This window comes from Equus asinus, chromosome 3, assembly GCF_041296235.1.
Source record: "Equus asinus isolate D_3611 breed Donkey chromosome 3, EquAss-T2T_v2, whole genome shotgun sequence".
NCBI classification, from domain to species: domain Eukaryota; kingdom Metazoa; phylum Chordata; class Mammalia; order Perissodactyla; family Equidae; genus Equus; species Equus asinus.
Window position 1 is genome coordinate 103,078,397 of NC_091792.1, and position 24,805 is coordinate 103,103,201.

At 44.4% G+C, this 24,805-nt stretch overlaps 1 protein-coding gene across 1 annotated transcript in view; it reads right to left on the reverse strand.

The window, feature by feature from the left end:
• PARM1 (prostate androgen-regulated mucin-like protein 1) overlaps nt 1-24,805 on the reverse strand; it is a 107,708-nt gene that overhangs the window by 17,217 nt on the left and 65,686 nt on the right. Inside the window, exon 2 of the mRNA XM_014865121.3 lies at nt 20,289-20,990. Within this exon, the coding sequence (XP_014720607.1) occupies nt 20,289-20,990 (702 nt within the window). The remainder of the gene's footprint in view (nt 1-20,288; nt 20,991-24,805) is intronic.

Below are 24,805 nucleotides of genomic sequence, written 5' to 3' on the forward strand. Positions count from 1 at the left end.
CTGTGTTTTGTAAAGAAATAACTCACATACCTATGCCTTATAAATTTAGCTCTAACCCTCAACACATTGCAGCTCTTCACTGCCCATGGGTTCTGTCCCCATGCTACTCCATGCTATTCTCTGAATAAAAGAGCACTACCGCCAGACCTTGAGAGTCCAAGAAATCTTTCTTTTGACTCCTCGACTCAATGAGCCCGCATCAGATAGAATTATGGCGCTGAATGCTCAAATGTGCAGACTGGATCAAGTAGAAAAAGTTCAAGGTCAGGTCCCCTTGTGGAAAACCTCCACTCCTACGTTGAAAGGCTGCACTTGGCTTCTTGGCCTCTAAACTGTGTTAAAAATTAGAACAATTCATAGTTCACTGAAGCCTCTTAACAGCTCTTTAAGAGCTTGTGAAATGAGGATTATTACTGCAAGATAAGGTGATGGGGGTATTTCGAGATTCAAAAGGATACAGTGATTGTAATTCGGAGCAACTTTAAAAACGGACCTTTTAATTTAACTTTCCCCTTTTAAAAAAATGGCAAAGGAGGAATATAGTGGATTTTGCTATAAGACTCTTCTTTCTTGTCCCAGGGATAGCTTAATATAGGAAATCGTAGGGTTGACCTTTCTCAAAGTTTCTTCCCTTAACTCTAAGCAGTTGGATTTCCTCTAACTCTGCGACTTATTGAATTTATTTATATACCACCTCTTTCTAAAGGTAAGTCAGGAGTTCCCCATCTCAAGTGCTGTTCTTTTTTGCAAACAGCAAGTGATAGTGTGACCAGATTTCCCTCTGTGGGACTGGTGACTGTCTAGCTCTGAGTGTAACCCCAGCTTCCAGATGCGGCTGTTTAAGGCCACACTTTCCTGTTCACAGAGGACAGCCTGTGAGACCAGAGCTGGAATTAGCAAGGGATTTTTCACCTGATGGGCCCTTGAGTGCAGCTGAGCGAAGGGGCCCTTCTGAGGGTTGGTACTGCCCAATCTGAGGCCAAAACATGTGAGGTCAATAGATTGTACTGAAATCTTTGGACCACCTTATTCACGATTCTGCCACCCACGGGCTCTTCTCAGAGGGTGGCAGCATGGGATTCAGGGTCCTTTGAAACAAGATCTTTATCAGGCCCCATGCCCAGGAGGTCTTGTTTCCTGTGCCAGCTGCCACCTCTGCGGCAGCTGCTACCTTCAGAAGCAGCGGGGCACCTCACCCTGGGAAGTTCCACACCTCAGGGCATCACCGTTTGAGCATATGAGAGAGTTGCTGAGGCAACATTAGCACTTCAAATGGTAACTGAAAAGGCTGGATTTCCTCCTCGTGAAAACAAATGCCATTTCCTCCCGGGGTTCTGTGTAAGCTAGCCTGGAATTCCCCTTCTCCCCTGACTCTTCCTTTTTTCAAGGCGAGGCAAGGAGAAGGAAAATGAGGAAGGTGTGGCTGGGGCCGGGGAGGCTCTGCCCTATGAGGAAGGTGTGGACGCTGGGTAGGCAGTGCTCTGGGGGTGGGGGATGGGAAGGTGGCTCGCATTTCAGTTCCTCCTCCTTGGGATTTGCCAGTTACAGACTGAGTGTGACTCACAAGGCAAAGCCCTGGAGCCAGAAGAAATTAACAGAGAATTAGAGGAAACTTATCTGTATATTTTATAAGCCAATAAGCAAGAATATTCCACTGTGCTAGCACATTCCACTGTGTTCTGCCTGACTAGAGGGCTGCTGAAGATCCATGACCCAAAGCCTGCTTGAATTTTGGGCCTCTCTGAAGGCTGGGATTTCTGGGAGGCCCATTTCACCACTTTCCTAACAATCCTCAACAGAAAATGGGAACAGGCTGAAAAACAACCTATTCTACATTTGTAGGTGCTTACTTTGGACTGGAACTGTGCCAAGAGCTTTGCAGCTCTCATCTTGTTTAATTGTGTTTATGAAATGAGTAGAATTATTCCCATTTTATGGATGAGAAAGTTAAGGCTCAGAGAGGTTAAGCACTTGATTCAGGTTTTACAAACTGGTAAACCATTAAGCTAACATTTGAACCTAGGGCTGTTTCATTCCAGGGTTTGCATTTTTCATCACTACTACACAGGTTACTTCTCCTGGCCCTTTTCTCAGCTTGGCCAACTTCTTCTCTTTCTTCCTGACAAGTAAATATCAACGCTTCTGAGAAGTCCTCCTGACACCCCAAAGCAAATTACAGTGGTGCTGTGTCTTCTCAGCTCTGTGTCTGCTTGTTCACACACTCTGTGCTGTCTTTATGAGCTTCCCCAGGCAGGTTCTGATCATATTCATCTTGTTTCTCTTCCCCCTTCTTCCCACACTCTTAGTTAGCACCAGATAGTCTCTAGCGCATAGTGGGTACTTAACTCATTGATTTATTTAATGTTGAAAGAATAAGTGTAATATTGGCGCACACACACACAAAGGTAACTGGCAGTTTGGCAGTTTTTGAGCCCAATCATGTGCCAAGAAAGTTCCCAAGCAGCAGGCTCTCCGTCTGTCCATCTTGGAGTCCCTGCTGCAGGTCTTCCCTGAGGCTTCATTCCTCTGACTCTACAGCTGTGGTCCAACCACCGCAGCTGGCAAGTCCCCATGGAAGACCCAGCTGGAGGAGAGTTATTTAGGAATAAGTGTCTGAATGGATTCAGATAATCTCCTGGCAGCAGCCAGAGCAAACTCCCGGAGCCCATGCCCCTGGTCAGGCCTGGAGCACCACCTGAGGAAGGAGGTGCCCTGGAGGTCGCCACTTGCCCTGCCCTGACTGTGTTCCGTGTCCTGCGCAGCCTGGAATAAACTGTGGCATCATTTTAAGGGCTCTCTCCCCCCACACCTACCTCTCACGCCACAGACATGCCTCCCATCCCCCCATCACACTCCTACCAGCCCTGCACAGACTCGGCACGTCTTCCACACTCAGAAGGGGCTCTGCTCCCATCCAAACCACCGCCCCCTCACTTGACCTGGAGGCGCCCTCCTGTCTTCCTGGGTTTAGCAAGATTCCCAAACCTCAGATGTCCCTCTGGGGACTCTTCCCACTGGGGGACTTTCTTTTTTTCCTCACTTTAAACATGAAAGAAATGTTTCATCTGACCTCTTTGGCAGGATACTTGCCAATTGTATCCAAAATGAGACTATTAGCATGTGATGGGGATGAACTGGAACAGCCTCTGAAAGAAGGAGCTGCACTCGGCTCTTTAAAAATGTTCTTGCTCTGAGAGAGCCGGGGTAGACAGGCGATGGTGGGACGTTCTCAGGGGGCACAAAAACAAGGTGAGTGTCTCGCTCCTCTCCGTAGATGCCTCCTGAACTCCATTCTCCTTGGAAATTCAAGAGTCAGCTTATTTAGAACGCCTATGTAAGTACTTTGACCAAGTTGCTGGGTAGGGGTGTGTGTGTGTGTCTGGTCTATTTTGAGAAGTCTTTAACAAACCTCTTGGCTGTTTTTCAATATTCTTGCTCTTTTCTTTCCTCCTCCCGGTCCAGAGAGCAGGTAAGAATGGAGGAAGAGAAGCAGGTGGCCACTTCAGAGTGTGTGGTGGCTCCTTCAGTCAAGGTCACCAAGAGGAAAAGAACATTTTGTCTCAAAGGAATTCTTTCTCTTTAAAAGCATTTGTCTGCGTATGTGCTGGAGGAGAGAAGTGGGTGACGGGGAGGACAGGGGCTTGAAGGTGAGACCTCTGTGTGTGCCTGAACCTCTCTCATCTTCACAGCAATAGTCTCACATCACAACTCCTTCCTCTAAACAATGATAACAGTAGTAAGAAACAATGACAACAATAAAAATACTAGCAACTGACACTTTCTTGTTACTGACTCTGTGCCGGGGGCTGTTCTATGAGTTTCAGTTCATGTAATCCTCACGAAAACTCCGTAAGGTAGGTACTCTTGTTGTCTCCATTTTACAGATGAGGAAACTGAGGCACAGATAAACTAAGGGCCCAGAGCCACACGGTTGGTAATTAGGAGAACTGGGACACGAGCGCAGGCTCCAGAGTCTGTGTTACCACCCACGAGGCTTTCCCGCTGCCCTGGGGTCTAGCGTTAGATCTGAGTTTGCTTGTAGATAAAAGCTGCTGCTCTGGCACATGCTCTCTGCTTCTGTCGGCTGTCCAGGAATCAGGGCCTGGCTTGGGGCCGGGTGGTGGTTCGGGTCCACTTGTCGGTACTGGTGAAGGTGGGTCAAAGCTCAATCATTCAGATTAATTGGGAGCAGGACTAGAGAGAAGCAAACAGTCACAGAACAGCGACCCAAGAAGGTCCATGTCATTGGTTTTTAGCATGTGTTTTGGTCCAAAATAACTGCGGAGAGAGCCGCCAAACGCTGTCCATTGCGGTGTGTTTAGTCAGTCAGGGTGGGTGGCAACTGCAATTGCTTTGGGGAGTGGGTCTGTGTGTGTGCACGAACATGTGTGTAGGTTGTGATGGGGGAGGGGAGTGAACAAGAACATCTCAGTTTTGGGATCCTATCACCTAGGTGGACCCTAATGTTACCATTATTGAAGGTCACTTTGACTTCTGGCCTTGAATGCTGCTTGGATGTCACTCCCATGTTTCCTCCCACTCTACCCTGTACCAGAGAAGTTAAGCTTATCTTCCTCTGGCCCCAAATCAATCCCACAAGCTTCTCCTGAATGAGCTCCGCAGGTTCCTCCTGAGCGAGGACAGTGCAGGGGGTAGAGAACAACAGGCGGGGCTTGGAGGTTTCATTACCCAGCTGTGGACAAGTGTCAGGCCCAGGAACCAGACAGGGGAGTGCAGGATGAGATGGACAGACAGGCAGGGAGGTGGGAAGTGGGTGGTACCAAACTCTGTATTCCTGCCTCTAACTGGGGGGGAGTTTTGTCTATAAAAGCTGAAGCCGACTTGAGAAAAGGTGGGAATGAAGCTGTTCTTTGAAGGATGGGCAGACCTTGAACAGACAGCAATGCAGGTTTGGGTTAGGAACCAGCTAGAGGGAGAACAGACACCTAACACTGCCAGGCTTGAAGGGTTAGCACTGAGTTGGGAGACAGAAGCACCTCAACTGGTGTCCTTATGTAAAAAATGGGATAATCCCTGTCCTCTCAACTTCCTAGGGCTGTTGGGAGGATCAAACGAAATGAAGTGCTTTGTAAATGAGCACAAATGAAGGGCACTGCTGAGCTGCTTGCACAGCCCAGCGCCTTCACTTTATGGATTAGGAGACTGCCATGCTGAGGGATTCACTGAGTGACTTACCCAAGGTCATATAATTTACAGAGGTGACAATATTAATGCAACAGTCTACATAAGAGAGTGTAGTGGAAATTAATAGGGACCATGAAATGGTTGGGTACTCAGAACCAAATCATGGAGAATTCTGAGAGCAAGACACAGTGTTTGGGCTTGCCAGTGTGGCGAACGGGGACCATGGAAGGGTTTTGGGCAGAGGGAGGATTTGCAAGAGCGTTCTCCAGTCCAGTCTTCTGCAAATCATCCCCAATGACGTCTGCTCATAATGAGCACTCTTCTTCTAGATGTTTGCCCTTCTACTTTGTACGGCACAATTTAGTAAACTTATTCTAGTATATAATTAATACTGCACATGCATGGCTGTGGTGGTTATCCACAGGCATACAAGATACAGACGTCTGAAATACACTGTTCTACGAATGGTTTCAGGCGAGCACGTTCTGGCTGCTCTCTAGACTGAAGGTCCCTAAAGCCAGGAATACCAAGTATACTTCTTCACTTGTCTAGGCACAAAGTAGGTAATTCATAAAATAACTGATTTCTTCTGAAAGTATAGTTTGGTTTTTTTTCTTTTAAAAACTGAACTTTATGAGTAGTTATGATGCAAAAATAAAACTCCTTTATAAGGCATACAGTTTGCACACAAATATGCTACAGAAGTGTTTTTAATGAACACAACCCAAGTTCGTCTCCGGGAAGTAGTCCTTCTCGCTTCTGCCCCACCCCCCAAATCTTTAAGGCACTGAAGTACTGCGTAGTCATTTCTTCGCACAGAGTGGCAGAGGTAAACTTTATCAAAACTAGTCAAATAGTACCATAACCAGAACCTTTACGTCATGCTCTATACTCTTATCTAAAAGCTCGTAGGTGGGCAGAACTGGTCAGTGGGCAGATCTGGGACTCAAACTTTGGGACAGGATCACCAATGTCTATATTTTTCCACTTCCTGTAATCAGAAGACCTGGCTTGCGGCCTGGCTTTTCTTTATCTTAAAGCCTTTTACCTACTTAGGTAGCATGTAGCTAAGAATGTCTACTAGAAATATTAATCTCTGTTGAGCTAATAAAAGATTTGCACTTCCCCGAGCCCAGTGCCGTTCCTCTCCCTGCATTTCTCTCTCCTGCAGGCCCACCTGCTGCACTTTAAGGATGCAGGGAGCACAAGCTGACAATGAACTCGACCCAGGGCACACGAGTTGGCACAGCCCCCGGTTACCATGGTTTTCAAGTTTCTTCACTTCTCTTACAATTACAATCTTTCCCAACACAAATGAGGCCTCTTTCCTACCAGGAATTTATTGTAACTACCTGTTTAGCTTGCCCGGTCCCAGCTCTCCTTTGACACCTGTAATTGGAACTAGACTGGTTTCTAAGAATAGCAAACGGTGTTCCTCATCCCCTTTTCCCACAGCATTAGGACAAGCCAATTACCATACCACAGCTTCGGCAGGTCAATGGCCGGCAGCGTTCTTCTCATTGAGTTGACCTAACGCTCCCTAGATCAGGAGGCTGCAGGCGATGAGAATTCCTCCTGAAACATGGGCGACCCCTCCACCTGGATGCTGTTAACAGAATCTCCTTAAAGTCTGCTGGGAATTCAGTCCTGGCATAAGAACAGTTCTCAGGGGACATCTGTAGTATTGTGCCAGAACAGTAATAAAAGCATTAAGAAAAACACTCCTGGTCATAAAAGTCATAGCAGCCATCCTTTACTGTGGTTCCCCGTGCCAAGCACGGATTCAGGCAGGGCTGGCTAGGCATCTCCATTTTGGAGTTTAGGCAATAGAGGCCCCAAGCAGTTAACAAAAACCTGCTCAACTGGTTAGTGGGCAGAAAAGGGATTTAACCTTCAAGGCTGGATTACCTGAACCTATGCTTTTCTACTTTCTGTGATCAGAAGACCTGGCATGGAGACTGGCTTTGTATACGCACGAGCTGAACAGCCTTGGGCAAGCCACTTTATGTCTCCCCACTCCACGGCCTCTTTTGTGTCCGTCTCTCTCCTTGTAAAACAGGGATTCATTCAATCTTTCACATAGCTGATGTTTATTGCTTACAATATGCTGAACTCTGAGGAAACACTCCCTTCCTCTCAGAGTGCTTTTACAAATCGAATAGAGTACTGAAAATGCTCTGTCCATCATGAAGTGCGATACAAAGGTCTCACTCAGGCTCCGCGTGCCTCTTACCCATAAAAACTTTGGAGCCAGGAAGGAACTGTGAATCCAGAGGAGAGTGGAGCCAACCTGGGTATGAGAAATGACTTTGGATCTCAAGTTCAAGTTTCGCTTCCAGCGAGATCATGAGCAATGGGAATGACGTAATTTTATTGTTGAAAGGAAACTCTAAGAAGTTGAATCTGACCACTTCATTTTACAGATTAAATGGAAGCTTATAGAAATTAAGAGGTTAGGTTGAGATCAGACTGCCTTAGTGTCAGAGCTTGGACTAAATACCTTTTGATTCCTGGTTTGCATTCTTTTAAATTCTCTACCCTTTTGTCTCACCCCAAGTAAAAGCCTTAAAGCGTTGGTAGCTGAGGCAATAAATAAGGACAAGACCCCAGCCTTTACTTAGAGCAATGTTTCCAAAATTCATACATTCTCAGGTTTTTTGCCATGTCCACACCACCAATACTATTAGTTTCTTAACATGTGTCTTTAAATCAAGTCATAATTTTCTTTAGATACTTACCACATATAGCTTCATGCTAAACAATAATAGCTACGGAATCATGAATTCAATGTGCTATTTAATTCTTTTTTCAAATTCACATTAAAACAAAAATACAGTTTTTATTAGAATACAGAAGGTTCATCATCTTGCATATGACCCATGTAGGGACTATACTTTTGGGAACACTGTTCCCAGGACACCAGATTCACGAACAGCCTGGGGGATGAGATGCTGGGATGAGGGTACATCGGCTGCCCTCAGAGCCCCTGGAAGAGGCCAGGAAGAATGGAGGGCAGAGAGTCCGGGCCAGCAGTGTCAGTGTCAACACCTGCTACTGCTCTAGGGCATGTGGCAGATTCATGAATACTACTTCTTGATGAGGGCCAAACCTGGAGGAAATGTGGCACAGGAGGGTCAACTGTCCTGACTCACCCACTCCCAGGAGTAGCACTGCAGACATGAACAAGACTCCACTTGTAGGTCCCTGAGGCTAAGCCCTGACGTCTGTCCCTTCACATGCTCCATGGCAGTTTCTCCTCTTCTCATATCTCTCCTTTTAGGAGTGATTCGCAGTGTCTGGCATTATAAGCCCATCATAACTATTTAAAAATTACTTTATATAGTGAATATAATTCAGCCTAGGCTGCATTATAACTTCTACTGGGCTAAGAGAACCACACTTTGACATGGGTGGGCATCTCAGCTCTGAATCAGCCCTACCCCAGATCACCTGGGGGATGCAGGGGGCAGGGTTGGAGGGATTTCTGAAGAATAATTGAAAAAAAAAAAAGAAGAAGAGAGAATCCTTCTTTTTGTGTTTGTTTGTCTTGGATGAGGAGATCTCCTTTTCCTCTTGAAAATGCTGATCTATAAGTGTGCGTGGGTCAGCTGTGTCATTTGTCATCTCATTCCTTGACCGGAGGACATAGGTATTTCTATTCAGGAGTCAAGTCAGAAAGAGGAAAACAAACCCCTAAATCTCTCTGCTATCTGAGTATTCTTAATGCAATTAGCATTGAAATTATCAAAATTAATTCCCTGGGTTTTTTTTTTTTTTTCCCCCAGTTTGGGACAACTAACTGCATGGCAGGGCAGAAGGAGGTATGTGTAGGCTGAGAAGTCGGCCTTTGGAGCTTCTGACTTTCAACATGAAAGGCCAGGTTGAGGATCTCAAGTTCAAAGTCATCACTTTGTGACTGACGCATAGAGGGGAGAATGATGTACTGTGGGAAGCATGACACTGTCTTGCTCAAGAGCCACCATTTATCTCCATGAAGACTGAAAGAGGTTTTTGGTTGTTGTTGTTACTTCCTCCTTTATCTCTTTAATATTCTAATGATGAAAATGAGGCATGACCATGGAAAAAACAATATGGGAGGGCTGGGGGTGGGGAGTAAACCAGAAAAGTTGGCATATGCTCTTTTTGAGATTCATCCAGCCTGCAGGTGAAGGCTGTGCTTTCTTTGGGGTTCATCAGCCTTAGCATGTAAGACCTTAGTATTTTCTTCATTCAGAGGACATAAGCAAGAAGGAAGGGAGGAACTTCTCAGAGCTTGAGACAGAGTCCTACCTCTATTTGCCAAGTAGTGTTCAAGTTTATCATTTGTATCATGGGATGGGGGGAGGAGCAGAGAGTCACAGTTTCAGGTCACGTGTCCCAACACCTTGGCCAAGAACAGTGACATCAGTATAATTCCTGCAGCCCAAGGACTCAGAGGTCACCAGGGAACCATTAATGTAGCCTTGCCTCCGTGTAATTAATCAAGGCCAGGTAGGAGCCTGCCTTTGGATACTGTATTTTACCAAGTATTAATTTATCCCAGACTCAGGATCCCAAGGTTTTAGAGGTAAAAACTTGAGAAAGAAAATAATTTCCAAACTTTGATGCCAGTTAAGGGAAAAGGGTAACCTCTAGCTCTTCACTGTCCCCCCTTAGGGGTAAGTGGGGCCGAGGCAAAAATCCCATAGCTCAGCTTTCACATCCTCCCCATCCCAAGATTTCTTTTCTCCCAGCTAGAAAGCTCCAGATATTTGCACTCTTTAACCCCTTCCATCAGATTGCCCAAGTTTCATGAAAGGGTTACTATTTCAAATGCGAACACTTATTTGTCTCTTTCACACATTTTTGATTATCCTTTTCTGTACTGTGTTATAGGCAGTTTCTTAAATGGATAATTATTACCTAATACTTAAAGTAATAATCCTTTTGGGAGTCTTAAAGTATCTTACAAAACATTCTATTTTTACAAGTTAAGAAAATCAAAGTCCAAAAAAAAAAAGGAAAATCAAAGTCTGGAAGAGTCACGCTCTTGTTGGTATTCACATTGAGAGTTAGGTACCCAATCATCATAATAATAAGAGCTAACATTTATTTAGTGCTAACTATGTAAGAGACACTTTATAGCGCAGTACTTTTATTATCCTTATTTCATAGATGAATAAATTTGCCCGTGTCTCCCATTTAGCAAATGACATTGGTGAGATTTGAACCAGGAAGTCTGATGCCAAAGTCTGTACTCTTAGTAGGCTTCTTGCCTTTCTGGAGTCTGGCTTTGAAATGATCCCATAATTTCTCCAAACAGAAATATAGCAAAGTGTTTTTGATGGCCCATTTCCATGGACTTATTGAGATATTATGATTTTAACCTAAGTTCACCTTCATTTCTAAGCCTGTGGTCCACACCTGAAGGCTGTTAGTCTGATGATAAAAGCAAAATCCTGTTAAATAAAATGTTACTTCTTATTGGCCAGTATTTTTCTTTCCTAGGACCTGAGAAACAAGGCATGCTGAGGACAATATCAATTTAGCATCCATTACGTGTTCTCCTAATACAGTATTCCTGACTCAACATTCTACTGTGGGAGTTTTAGATCCTTCTCTGATAAAGATAATGGATTAGCACTGATCCATTCTCACTTTCCTGTTGTTCTTTTGTAACTAAAAAGACATGCTCTTCTGAGTCAGAAGATTCTGTTAAGCGTTCAGTCTGGGTATGGAATCAGGCATATTCCACTTTTCCCAATGAGCCAACAAGCCACAGATTCATTAATGATATCAGCTGTGATTATAAGTGAACTCCCACTTTCTCAGTAAGCATTTCTAAAGTCACTTTAGTTATAAGTGACTGGTGAAAGTATATGAAACAGAAAAAAAAGAAACTATTCCATGGAGACAGAAACTCACCAAATGTCATGAAAGGTGATGTTGAGACAATTAAAATATGTTGTATTTATGTTCTAAATATGCTGCATAGAGTTGTATTCTACTAGATAACAACATAAATGGTAACAAGTTGATTTTATTACCTCGACATATATTTTTCAAAGGATATTTTGGAAATATTTCAAAACTAGATTAAGATTTAGGTAGTAAAAATAAACCAAAGGAGAAATAAAAGTAGTAGAGATAAGATTGCAGAATAATTTTTACCCAAAATAAACTCTGACAGTTGGAGCTCCTTATGGGAGTTTACTTGGCTTTAGCAAAAACTGAGGGTTAGCCTAAGTTTAAAGCATTGGGCACAAAAGAAAAAATATGAGTGAGGGTTTATAACAATCCCAAATCTTGTCAGCCCTGAAGTCCGTGGGAACCAAAGATAGGATTAGGCATGATGGGAAAAGAGAGGTGTGGTGGTGGGAATGGGGGTGGGCAGAAACTCACAGTGGCAACAGAGAGCCCTTGAGGTGGCCTGTAATGACGTATTAGAGAGGTATCTTTGTGTGCACAGGTGTTATGGACTGAATGTTTGTGTCCCCTCCAAATTCATATGTTGAAATCCTAACCCCTCAATGTGACAGTATTAAGAGGTGGGGCCTGGGCCAGGCCTGGTGGCCTAGTGGTTAAGTTTGCCCCACTCTACTTTGGCAGCTGGGGTTCAGTTCCTGGGTGTGGACCTGCACCTCTTGTCTGTCAATGGCCATGCTGTGGTGGTGGCTCACATACAAAAAAAAAAAAGGAGACGGGGACTTAGGAAGGTGATTAGGTCACGAGAGTGGAATCCTGGTGCATGAGATTTGTGCCCTTATAAAAGAGATTCCAGTGAGCTCCCTCGTCCCTTCTGCCATGTGAGGACACAATGAGAAGACAACTGTCTATGAGTGAGGAAGCCAGCTCTCATCAGACACAGAATCTGCCAGTGCCCTGACTTTGGACTTCCCAGCCTCCAGAACTGTGAGAAATAAATGTTTGTTGTTTAAGCCACCCAGCCTATTTTTTTTTTTTTTAAGGAAGATTAGCCCTGAGCTAACATCGGCCACCAATCAGCCTCTTTTTGCTGAGAAAGACTGGCCCTAAGCTAACATCCGTGCCCATCTTCCTCTATTTTATATGAGACGCCTGCCACAGCATGGCTTGACAAGTGGTGCGTAGGTCTGCACCCGGGATCTGAACCGACGAACCTTAGGCTGCTGAAGCGGAATGTGTGAACTTAACTGCTGTGCCACTGGGCTGGCCCCCTAGTCTATGGTATTTTCATTATAGCAACCTGAACAGATTAAGACAACAGGTGAAGGTGTTTAATTTTTCTTCATTCTCAATTCAAAGGTCAGGATTTCTGAAGCTAACAAAATGTGAGAACTTATGGTCTAAAGCTTGATATTTAGTCATTAAAAGTCATTCATTTACTCATTCATCAAACATTTATTCAGCACCTTTGCTGAGCCAGGCACTGTTAGGTGCTGGGAATGTATTTGTGAGCCCAAACAGACAAGGCCCCAACCTCATGTACCTGCAAAAGCAATGCAAGCAATAAACCAAGAGCCACACTAGTACGTGTATAATCACACGCTGTGAAGAAGAGATAGACCTGAATTGTGACAATTGGTAACTGAGAGACAGGAGCTGGACTGGGGGCCCCGGGAAAGACTTCCTGAACAGGTGATACTTGAACTGAGACCTGAGGAATGAGTTGGAATTAACTGGCCGAAGTGATGTATTGTGGGTTCCAGGTAGAAGCGTCCGAATGAGGAAAGGCCCTGTGTCAAGAGGGAGACCAGTGGGTTCATGGAACTGAGAGCTGCGTGCGAGGTGCAGAGGGTGAGGTGTAGCAGGGTGTGATGAAGCAGAGATGGCAGGCAGAGACCAGATCCTGCATGGCTCTATGGGCTTGAGGATTTCATCACAAGAGCAGCAGGATGCCCCAGAGGGGCTGGGATGCTGGTGGCAGTGAGGCTATGTGTGACCTGATCAGATTTGTGCTCAATCATCACTCTGGCTGCTGTGGGGGAACCCCAAGGCGGGGAGACAGGAAGGGGAAGACATGACGGGACCAGTCAGGAGGCTATCACAGTGGCATTACGGCAGCTTTGACTTGAGAGTGAAAGTGAAGAGAAGCAGAAGAAATGGGAGCTGCTAAGAGTTTAGAATCAACAGTTGTCAGTGATGGAGAGGACCCTGGGAGTGAGAGAGGGAGAAGTGAAAAGATGCAAGCGTCATTCACTGTAAGAGGCCAGGCCTGGGCACATGCAATAATATAATACTTGTAAAACTGAGCCTAAGATACAATACTTTTAGGATTATTGCTTCCTGATACATTCTGGGCATTCCAAAAGAATCTGATCAGTAGATGTCCAACCTTCTTTTACATGGCCTCCTTACCTATATTTTTAAAATTAAACCATTTTCCCCTTTAATATATTTTTAATATGTCATCTCAGTATGATGGTTATAAACTTACTACAATAGGCATTCTTTACGCCTAAAATTTCTCTATGTATACTTTCAAAGTCTGTCGGTTGTCATACTGTGGTGGCTGTGTGTTGCTGTGATGCTGAAAGCTATGCCGCCGAGATTTCAAATACCAGCAGGGTCACCCTTGGTGGACAGATTTCAGCAGAGCTTCCATACTAAGACACACTAGGAAGAAGGACCTGGCCACCTGCTTCTGAAAATATTGGCCATGAAAACCCTTTAGATAGCAGCAGAGCACCATCTGATGTAGTGCTGGAAGGGGAGAGGATGGTGCAAAAAGACCGGGCAGGGTTCTGCTCTGCTGTCCACAGTGTCGTGAGGAGTCGGAATCAACTCAATGGCACTAATGCAACAAAAATACTTTTAAAATTATTCTTCCACCTTTTCTAGGAGTTGTCTTCTTTCATTCATCCTAAGAGTTAATCGGGAATAAGGAGACGTGTGGAGAAGAAAGTCCCTTGCAGGTGTAGACACAGATGTCTAGATGTCTGTCCCTGCTTAGTGCCCTTCATTTAAAGGAATTTATTAGCACAGTTCATACTGAATGAATCTTGGGGTTCAGACTAGGAATTTAAAGTTCAAAGGCCTTCGCCAATTTTCATAATTGTGTGTCCTTCTCTCTGTAATGGAAAGTATAGGATACATAAGGCCAGTGGACACTTAGAATTTACAGACAAAGAGAATGTCCACTTTGCAACCAGCAGGGTGACTATACTTTTAAAGCTTGCACACACAACAACTGATGACGTTTTGAGTGTCACTTGGTGCCCAATGTCAGTTAACCCCTCAAGCATTTGCTGGGCAGTGAATTGTGCACAGTACCATTCAGTTTAGTTCAGGGAGTTAAGAACATTCTGTAGTCATAGTTTCCGCCCTTGAAGAGCTCTGATTTAATAACACAAGGCAACTCAAATTTAACACATCACCTTTCTCTTTCTTTCTTTAAAAGCAAAACAAAAATTGAAAAATGAAAATCAAAACTCGTGTCTCCTGCACAGCTGCTTTCAGATGGCCGCTACTACCACCTGCTTTTCCTCCCACCAGGCAGCCCCACCCCCGAGACCCAGCCGGCAGCACGTGGCATCTGACTACACCTCATGTAGCTCATTTCCACAGTAGTTTTGTGGCCATCGGTCCTCCCCCAACTTTTCATTTCTACTAAATCAGGTAGGATGAGTGTAGTGGAAGGACCACTTGACTTAGGATCAGTCAGGAGAACTGAATTTGAATCCTGGCCTGTTCACTCAAGTAAGAACTTGAGTAAGTCACTTAATCTCTCTGGGCCCGATGTCACCTGTAGAACAGATAGCATCGAGCTCACCTCACTGGACTGTTCTGAGGATTAGATGAGGGGCCACCTGTGTCACTTGCTAGCCCAATTCTTGGAATATATATATTCTCAGTAGTCTTCATATGAGTATGAATCTCATTTCTTCTGCATAGGAGAATTGTAACAAACAATTTTCATGGTATGATAGCCAAAAGGATCTGAAAGATTGTCTCTCTTGTATTCAGTTTATAGCAAAGCGTCCTTCAAGTCAGAGTAGTTAAGTGACATGATCTCTGAGTGACAATGGCAAACCAGAAACCAGGTATAAACTGGTCTACATGTTTCCAGTCCTGAATTCCCTGCAATTTCCTGCCAGTTGAGCACTCTTAAAAATATAATTCTCAGCATTTTCCTCCCCCGATCAAAAGCCTTCAGTGACTATCAATTGCCTGTCAGATGAAGCAAATCATCTCATCCTGCTACTCAGGGTCCTCTAACACTTGTCCTGAAATCTTCCTTCCTGCTTCTTCTGCAGTGGCCCCCTCCACGTATCCTGGGATCCACCAAACCAGGCTACTTGCCGTGCTGTGTACATGCTACAGTGCAAACTCCATGAGAGAGGGGACTGTCTTATTCACGGCTAAATCCCTAGTGCCCAGCCAGATGACTGACTCATAGGAAAAGCTCAATAAGAGTTTCTTGAAGATGGTGGGCACTATGATAAATATAATAATAACAATAATAATAGTATTCACAATAGTGAAATAGTAATAATAATAATGATAATGAAAGCAGTAAATAATAGTAAAATAACAATCATAGGTATCAATTGAGCCATAGCTCAATAGCCACTAGGATGTAAATTTATCATCTCAACTAAACCTTACAATCCCATCATGTGGATACTCTCCTTATCCCATCTTACTGATGAGAAGACCAAGGCTCAGAGATTAAATAGCTTCCCTGTTATTAGCTGACTGACTCTTTCATTCATTTATTCAACAAATGTTATTAAGGGTCTACCGTGTGTCGGGTTCTGTTCTAGGGGATGCAGATGTAACCTACATCTTCCTCTTTGTGGACAAGTCCTTGCTTTCATGGAGCTGACAGTCTAGTGGCAGAAAGACACTCACTCACCAAATCAACGAGATAAAGTCAGAACGTGGTAAATGATCAAAAGGAAAACAAAGCAGCGTAAAGGAATCAGCCGTGATGGGCTTAGTATTTCAGACAGGGGTATGAGTAAAGGCTCCTAAGGAGATGACAGCAAAACAAAGTCTTGGTTGATGAAAAGGAGCAAGACATTAAAGCCCTGGCGAGAAAATATTTCAGGCAGATGGAACAGTAAGAGCAAAGGCCCTGAGGCAAGTGTCCTCAGTATGTTCAAGAAACAACAAGAGAGCAGTGTTTGCAGGTGAAAGTGGAGGAAGGTGAGAGCAGAGAGGGAGGGCGGGTTCAGATCATGCTGAGCGTGGTAGGCATGACACAGACTTTGGCTTTTGCTCTGATTCAGAAGGAAAGCAGTTGGAGTGTTAGAGCTGAGAAGCGACAGGCTCTGTCCCAGGTTTGAAAAGGATCTCTCTGGCAAGGCTCTAGTGAGATCAGTCACAGGAATATTAAAGTCATACACTGAGAGATGACAGGGCTGAGAGGAGATTGGGCTCTGATGGACTGGATGTGGAGTAGTGAGAAAGAAAGGAGTCTAGGATTAGTCCAAGGTTTGTGGCCTGAGGAATCAAAAGAAGAGAGGGAATGACTGTGGAGGAGCAGGCTGAGGGTTGAGGAAATCAGGAATTCATCTCATACATGCTAAGTGTGAGATGCTGGTGAGCCACCTACATGGAGATGATGAGTCAGTTGACAGCTGGCTATACATGTCTTTAGTTGAATGAAACAACACAGGGACAGAATTTTATATCTCAGAGTTACCAGCATATGGATGGCATTTTAAGTCCTGAGACGGGATGAGATCATCTCAGAAGTGAGTGTGGAGAGAAGAGGAGAGCGTGAGAGAGGAGGGCAGTGTTGGTGCAGGGCTGCTCCAGTGAGGAAGGTGAGGGGTGAAGTTAGGCAGCTGAGACTCAGAAGGAGCGTTCAGCCAGGCAGGGGAAGAACAAGACAGATACGTTCTGGAGGTCAAGTGGAGACAGTGCTTTAAAGATGAGGACAGTGACCATCTGTGTCAAATGCTGCCAATAGGTTGGGTCAAGCCAGGCCTAACAATTAACCCCTACACGTGGTACTGTGGAGGGCACTGGATACCTCGACAAGAGCGATTTCTGTGTTTGCAGCTGCTGGGTGGACTCTGAACCCAGGCAAGTGCAGCATTAACTACTTTGCCACTGGTTCCCAACCTTTGCATGCAAGTGGCTGAATCTTCCTTGCCCTGTCTCTCCTTAGGCTCAAATTTCCCTGCATCTCCTACAACTCAGCTCATGTGCTCCATCCACCGTGGAACCTTCCCTAATCCCTCTAGTTAAATTTAACTGCCATGGCATTTGCCTTGCTTTAGAATTATTCACTGGTGACTATGTATAGATTTGTTGAATGAATGAATCCTTGGATTAGTAGAAATATGCTATGTGAACTCACACAGAATAAGACAAAATGCCAAATAAAAGCATGGTATTATTACTGCCACTATTAAGGCAGCACAAGAATTTCTAAATGAGAACATCACCAAATAGTAATCTGGGAGCACAGTGTCCCAGGCTGCTGCTTGGTCTGCTGGGCTGAGCAAGGAGCAGGGCAGCAATGCTGGCACTCAGAGAAGACTTGACTGTAGTTTCAAGGATTTGGGCTCTGGGTCCAGCTCTGCCACTGGGCGGTGTGACCTTGGGTGAGGCACCCCAAACTTCTGGGATGTAATTTCTTCACTTTGAAATGAACAGATTGTTATCACATCCGCTCAAAGATCCTTCCACCTATGTCGGTTCATTGTCAAATTAGAAACTAACGAGTGGTACTGAGAGTTACTTGTGTCAGTTCTCTCTACTTAAACTACAAAATCTCAAAGAACACCTCTTAGACTTCTTATACCTCTTTGCATCACGCACAGGGCCTGGGTAGATGCACAATAAATATTTTTTGATTTAAGAGATCATAAGGGATAAATCCTCTTTGGCCTATGAGATTGCACTGGCCTGTGCTCAGTGATCGCCCTCTAACCTGCCACATCTCTCTCTTCTCGAGTCGTTCAATCATTCCTTCATTCATTTACTCTGGAGTTGCTACTGGGTGCAATATTGCCTAGAACTATAAAGGTTCAGGATCCAGCTTTGTCACTAATTTTGTGTCTCTCGACACACGGTCTAAAACAGAAGCCAGAACATTGGAACAGGACTGTCTTGGATAATCTAGCCCATGAAACTAGAGTACTTGTAGAAAGCAGTAAATTGCATCAGATTACAAAGATTTTCGCATGCCAAGCTCAGCATTTGTGCTCAGGAAAATTAATCCACCATGTCTAGGGTATCTTGGAGGGGGCAGAGAGTGGAGAAAGGGAGATCAGTTAGAAAACTAAAGGAGCAGTGCCATGTTGTTGGCGGTAAGGGCCTGAACTAGGAAACAAAGAAGCTATGGGGGTCACTGCCTGCAAGCCTGAACTTTGATGGCACCTTTGTTAGGGACCATCTTTAAGACACTGAGTTAAGTCAACACCCACTCTGTTCCAGGTACCTAGTCTATGCTAGAGATGTTCCCTGCATGTTGGGAGAACAGAAAGTACCAGGCAGAAAGTGGGGGCCTGGGGGTTGGAGTAGAGACAGACAGAAAGTACACATTTAAATGCAGTGTGATAAGTGCTGGCCGGAGGTATAACCAGGGTGCTAATGGGGATGGGGGCTGCACAGAGGAATCAGCATTTGAAGTAGGTGTGCCATATTTTTCCCTTTTGCCTCTCCAGATCCATTTTCCATCCTTCTCCACTTTGCTCTCTGACCTGCCCTCCAGGAGGCTGACTTGTATGGATCACATTAATGGGTTTCCCTGTCCTTGGCTTCTGGCTGCATATCTGAGGGAAGGCGGTGAGCGAGGACAGATATGGATTCCCTTCACTTCCAGGAGGTTAGCCTTAGGTTAGCTGTGCCCCTCAACCAAAAGTCACTATTCCTCTCGAAGTGGTGCAGTCCACAAGACTCTCTCCTTCTGGGTTCTGGTCACTATTCTCTCCTCCTAGACCTGACTCATAACAGCTCTGCTATTATGATCCCCTGTGGTTCCCCTCTACCCCAGCCATACACTTTGTAATTCATTCCTTTGTCCCAATTTGATTGTTTCCCTCTTTCTTGTTGGGACTCTCACTGATCTACTGGGCCTTTGCAATAAGAAAGTGCAATTCTTTGGGACTTTATCCCCTTGTAAACTGTGAGTTCTTCCGTGAGGAATCATGGCTTGTGAATCTTAGCGCTCTCTCTCCCCACCTCCACTGTCTAACAGAGTTTCCATTCATGGTAGTTGTTTATTAATTGTTTGTTAAAAGGTGTTAATTTCTCCTCAGTCATAGCCATTCCTTTGACCCCAGCTGGTCACGCATGGCTTTGTCTGGAATATTCCCCTCTCAGTCCACGGCCCTGGGAAGGGGCCACAGTTCCATTTTCTTCCTTCACCTTCTGGCTCTTCCCACCTCACTGCTTCTCAATCAAGAGGCCAAACGCTCCCACTCAGGCCTTTTCCTGCCCAATACCCTCAAGTCCACAGTCTTCACGTCAATGTTAGATGCATGTGACCTCAGAGAAGACCCTAAATCTCTCTCCACCATAATTTCCAAGATTGCAGGACCGAGATAAAAATAATACTAACTTCAGAGGATTGCTGGGAGAATAAAAACAAATGTGACGTCCTGTAAAATTTACTGTCTTTCCCATGAAATGTATCAGTGACTATAAGAATAGGCAAGTTCTCTACACCCCCGAGCCTACATGAGGTTCCATGAGGTAAACACCTTATTTCTACACTGAGCAGGATAATAATAACACGACATTTCCTGAACACTTACTTCCTGCCAGGAACTGTTCCAAGCACTCTATAAATCATCTCATTTAATCTCCACAAGATCTGTGTACGATAGAGCCTCTTTTGTCCCCATTTTATAGGTGAGGTAAAAAAATGGGAACAAAGAAATGAAGTAACTTGCCCAACGTCAGGAGTCAGAATTGAAACCTGGGAAGCTTGACCAAAAGCCACGCTGTTAATCCCTTTGCTTATATGGTCTCATTCGTTTACATTCCCTGTGACATATGTGAAGACAAATCATAAAGACTGGCCACAGTTAATGAGATAGTATGTGAAAATTGCCAAGTGACTAAAAATAAAGTTTACATTCTTGTGGAAATTCTCGTGAATTATAATTCAGCTCAGGTGTTGCACTCCAAAATTCAAACTTACTCAATTGATTTGGTAACTGAACTGCATTCTTAACAGCTCAGTGTAGTCAAGAACCCTAGCGTTCTAGACCGAGACTCACCTGAACTCAGTGCATGCTCCACTTCCTGCATGATCACCACAGAGGAGGTGGTGGTCTCCATGTCTAGAAGCACACAGGTCACTATGGCTGGCACAGTTGTTTGGGGTGTTGTCTCTGTGGGCACTAGCTCAGCTGTGGCATGTGAAGTGGGTGTGTGGCTAGAGCTGTGCTCCTCCACTGGGGACTCTGGTGTGGTTGGGCCTCCTGTGGGCTTCGTGCTGGTCTCAGTGGAGCTGTAGTTGGTGCTGATGGAGGCAGAAGGAACCTCTGGTGGTGGTGAGGTTGACAAGGGTGAGGGTGATGAGGCTGGAGCCTGAGGGGAGGTGGGTACGGGAGACTCAGTGGTGGACTGAGACCCTGTAGCTGGCACGCTCGCTTCAGGGGTGCCTGAAGTGTCTTCGGTGGACGTGGGTGTTAAGTGGACCCCACCACTTGTTGGTGAGGGGTCTGGGTTTGTGCCTTCCCAATTCGAGGTTGGGTTGGTGGTTTCCTCTTCTCTGGGCTCTATGGAAACGTTCTTGGGGAGTGGAGCTGTCTGGACTGATGCTGTAACTGGGGGCACCGAGTTGCTGGACGTGCCACTGGTAGGGGAGGCAGGAGGGCTTTCTGGAGAGCTGATCCAGACGGCTGTCGGTGGGGTAATCTCCTCTGGCAGAGAAACAGGCAGGCGAGCTGGTGTAGGCATACTCTGGACCCTCAGTCCTGTGGAAAAGCCAGTACAAAAGTGGTTAATGTACGGGAACCTGAGAGGCAAGGCTGTGTCACGTATTTCCACAGGTCTTTCTCATTTTGCATCATGCCTCTACAATTGTGAAGGTGACTTTTTAAATATTTTCTTCTCACTAATTGCCCTCTCCTCCCTTTGTAACTATCAGTAGGAACCAGCCTGAAGGCTCAGCAGGAGCAAATAGTGGGTCAGTCAACACAAGTACAGCCAATACATGGATTGAACTATCTTGTCATCTGCTTGCTTAAAACCACGCCCTTAAAAACTGAGACCCTCTGGGAACTGACTTTATGGGAATTTGTCTGGACTGTTGAGGGGCCTGCTTCACAATGCTGAGGAGATGCCCAGGGTATGTGTTGGGGGAGGGGAAGGCATGGCTGGTGAGTGTGTGTGGTGACTGGCAGGAGAGGAGGCAGCCTCTGCAGAGGTCCCTCAGTCCTGCCTCACTCCTGCCATTGCAAAGCTAGAACTGCTCACTGATTGGCTGTTCCCCATCAGGGGAGCTCACTGATTGGCTGTTTCCTAACACAGGTGCTCACTGATTGGTTGTCCCCTGCCCCAGAATTATGCACAGGGATGTGAGGGCTATGGGCTTGCCTTTATGGGATGAATAAACGTGTGATCACATTCCCTGTGGAGCAGGAAAGGAGGAAGGTCCCAGAATAAAAGCTGAGCGCAGGAAGAAATTTGAGGTTTGAACATATTTTCTGAGACTAGCACCTAGTTATCCCAAATTCTAGCCTGGGGACTTTACAATCATTTTGCCACATAGTCTCTTTTATATTTTATAAAATTTAGTTAGTTTCCTTCCTTTCTCCCTCCATTTATTCATTTAGTTTAATTAATTAATTAATTAATTAATTATTCAAGTATTTAATAAATGGCTTCTACATGCTAGCCCTCCGCTAGACACTGATTTTATGATTTCACTTTTTTTGTAACACATCTCTTGATTGCCTCCTCATGCCCCTGACCACTCTCCAACTAGCTTTCCCCTAGTCAATTCCATCTCAGAGGATGGCAACCCCTTTCACTCAGTTATTCAGTTAAAAACTGAGACGCCATCGTTGATGCATCTCTTTCCCTCACACCTCACATCAAATCCTTCAGCCAATCATGATGATTCTACCTTGACAATATATCCCAAACCAATTACTTTTCACCTCCTCCTCTATTATCTCAACTTCACTGGGCCACCAGTCACTCGCCAGGACAACTGCCAGTGCCTTTTAATTGATCTTCTAGCTTCCAGGTTTACCCCTTTCTGTCTGCTTTTTACATAGCAGCCAGTATGATCTTCTCAAGTAGTAAATCAGATCATGTTCTTCAACTGATCAAAACCCTCCAAAGGTGTTCTGTTGTACTTAGAACAAAACCTAAAACTACTGCCCCATGTCATCCCATGTTCTCCTCAGTGATCCAGTTGGTCTCTCCTCAACTGTCACCTCCTCCTCAGAGGAGCCTTCCCACACAATCCTAACTAAAATTATTTCTACCCCAGCCCCTTGCTTATTTTTTAAAATATTTTTTGGAATTTTTTGCTGTTAAAATACACATAACACTATTTACCATTTTAACCATTTGTAAGTGTACAGTTCACTGGCATCAAGTACATTCTCATTATTGTTCAACCATCATCATCATCTACCTCTAGAACTTTTTCATCTTCCAAAACTCAAACACTGTACCCCATCAAACAATACCTCTCCATTCTTCCCTCTCCCTAGGCCCTGGAAACCACTATTCTACTTTCTGTCTCTATGAATTTGTCTGCCCTAGGTACTTCATATAAGTAGAATCATACAGTATTGTTCCTTTTGTGACTGGCTTATTTCACTTAGCATAATATCCTCAAGGTTCATCCACATTATAGGACATGTCAGAACCTCCTTCCTTTTTAAGGCTGAATAATATTCCATTGTATGTATACACCACATTTTCTTTATCCATTCATCCATCGGTGGATACTTTGGTTGCTTCCACCTTCTGGCTATTGTGAATAATGCTGCTCTCAATATGAGTGTACAAATATCTGTTTGAGATCCTGTTTTAAATTCTTTGGGGTATACACCCAGAAGTGGAATTGGTGGATTGTATGGTTAATTCTATGTTTCATTTTTTGAGGAACTGTCACACATTTTGCTCATTTTGTTTTTCATAACAAAACCTGGTCTTATTCACTGCTGTTTTCTCCAAGCCTAGAACAGTTCCTAGGTCATAGTAAGTGCTCAATAAGTACTTGTGGAAGGAAGTGAGGAAAGAAGAGAGAGAAGGAGGGAGGGGAGGAGGGAGGGAGGGAGGGAAAAAATGAATTAACTTAAGAACTTGATTCAAAAATACTCCAGCATCTCTCTTCTACATATCACTTAGTATGACCACATTGCTAATAGCTGCCTCAGGGGTGGCTGCCTACTGGTGTTATCTGAGGGAGGAACTTCACTTAAAAAGGCAACCTCACCCTGTCATTCCACCATAACATATACCTATGCCTGATGTCTTGTTAGGTCTTCAACTATTGAACCCTCCATACTCTGAGGAGATTTCCCTGAGGGGAACATATAGGTAACAGCCAACCACGATCAAGATTCATAAAGAATAAAACATGGGCTAGATTCTAGCATGGAGGAAGGGGGAAAGAGGAATGGAGAGGCCTTCAGGAACTTAGGATAAACTGCTTACTTCATTCTGCCAGACAACCGATTCAGTAGCTGATGGAAAGTCTTGCTACAGAATTTATACTGGAAACATAGTTTTCTCATTACTTAACTGAATTTAACATTTGGATTGTTATCAAAGTAACTGGTTTTATTTTATTTAAAAGGAGTTGGTCTGGTCCATAAACTATAGGAGAGTTACTCTCCTAGTAAACAGGAGGATGGATCTCTCAAATCAGGCCACATAATAGTCCATGTTGCTCTGGTGGACTTTTGGCAGCTGTGAAGTGTCAATAATTTCAGGATGAATACAGATCAAGAGATCTTTGAAATATGGAAAAAACAACAATTGGGACAAATATTATTAAAACACCGGATCTTCATATGTGACCTTTGGAACTTTTGGACCTGGCTCTGCACCCTGGTAGCTCCCATGGCTCATTAAAGATTTGAGGCCAAAAAAAAAAATGATAATGTTTAACAGCTATTCATAGTATCAAATAATAGATGGGGCAGATGGAGGCGGCGAGAGCCTTAGTCGAGCAGAGGTAGCCAAGTCAGTCTTCGGAAGCCTGAGATGAATGAGGAGTGAATCATATACAAAGGAGCATTCATTCATTCATTCATTCAAGCTTTTATTGAGTAGCTTCTATGCACATGGCTTGCCCTCAGAAAGTTCACTATCTAGCAGGAAAGAAAGCACACCCGATTTCATGTCATATGATGTGATAAGTGCCTTATGGAAGTGAAAGCAAGTTTCATTGGGAGCTGTGAGGAAAGATGAATAAATTCTGTATGGAGACCATGAAATGTAAAAAAGATACAAAAGTCATTTTCAAATGACATTTAGAAAAGTCAGAGAAGAGATGGCATTTGAATTGGTTCTGAAAGGATGAGAACACACAAGATGCCATTAAGGTATATGATGTTCAGGGTGACACTTGCATTGTCATTTCCAGTGGAGCTAAAAGCTGTACCATAGAAATCATTATAGTGCTGAAAATGACACACTCCAGGAACTGGTTTTGTTACTGGAGACATCCATTTTCTTGTTTAACTCTAATATACCTTTATAACCTACCCTTCCTGCTTCCAAGGAGGTCTGGAGGTGGTCATTCATTTTTCATGGCTGCTTA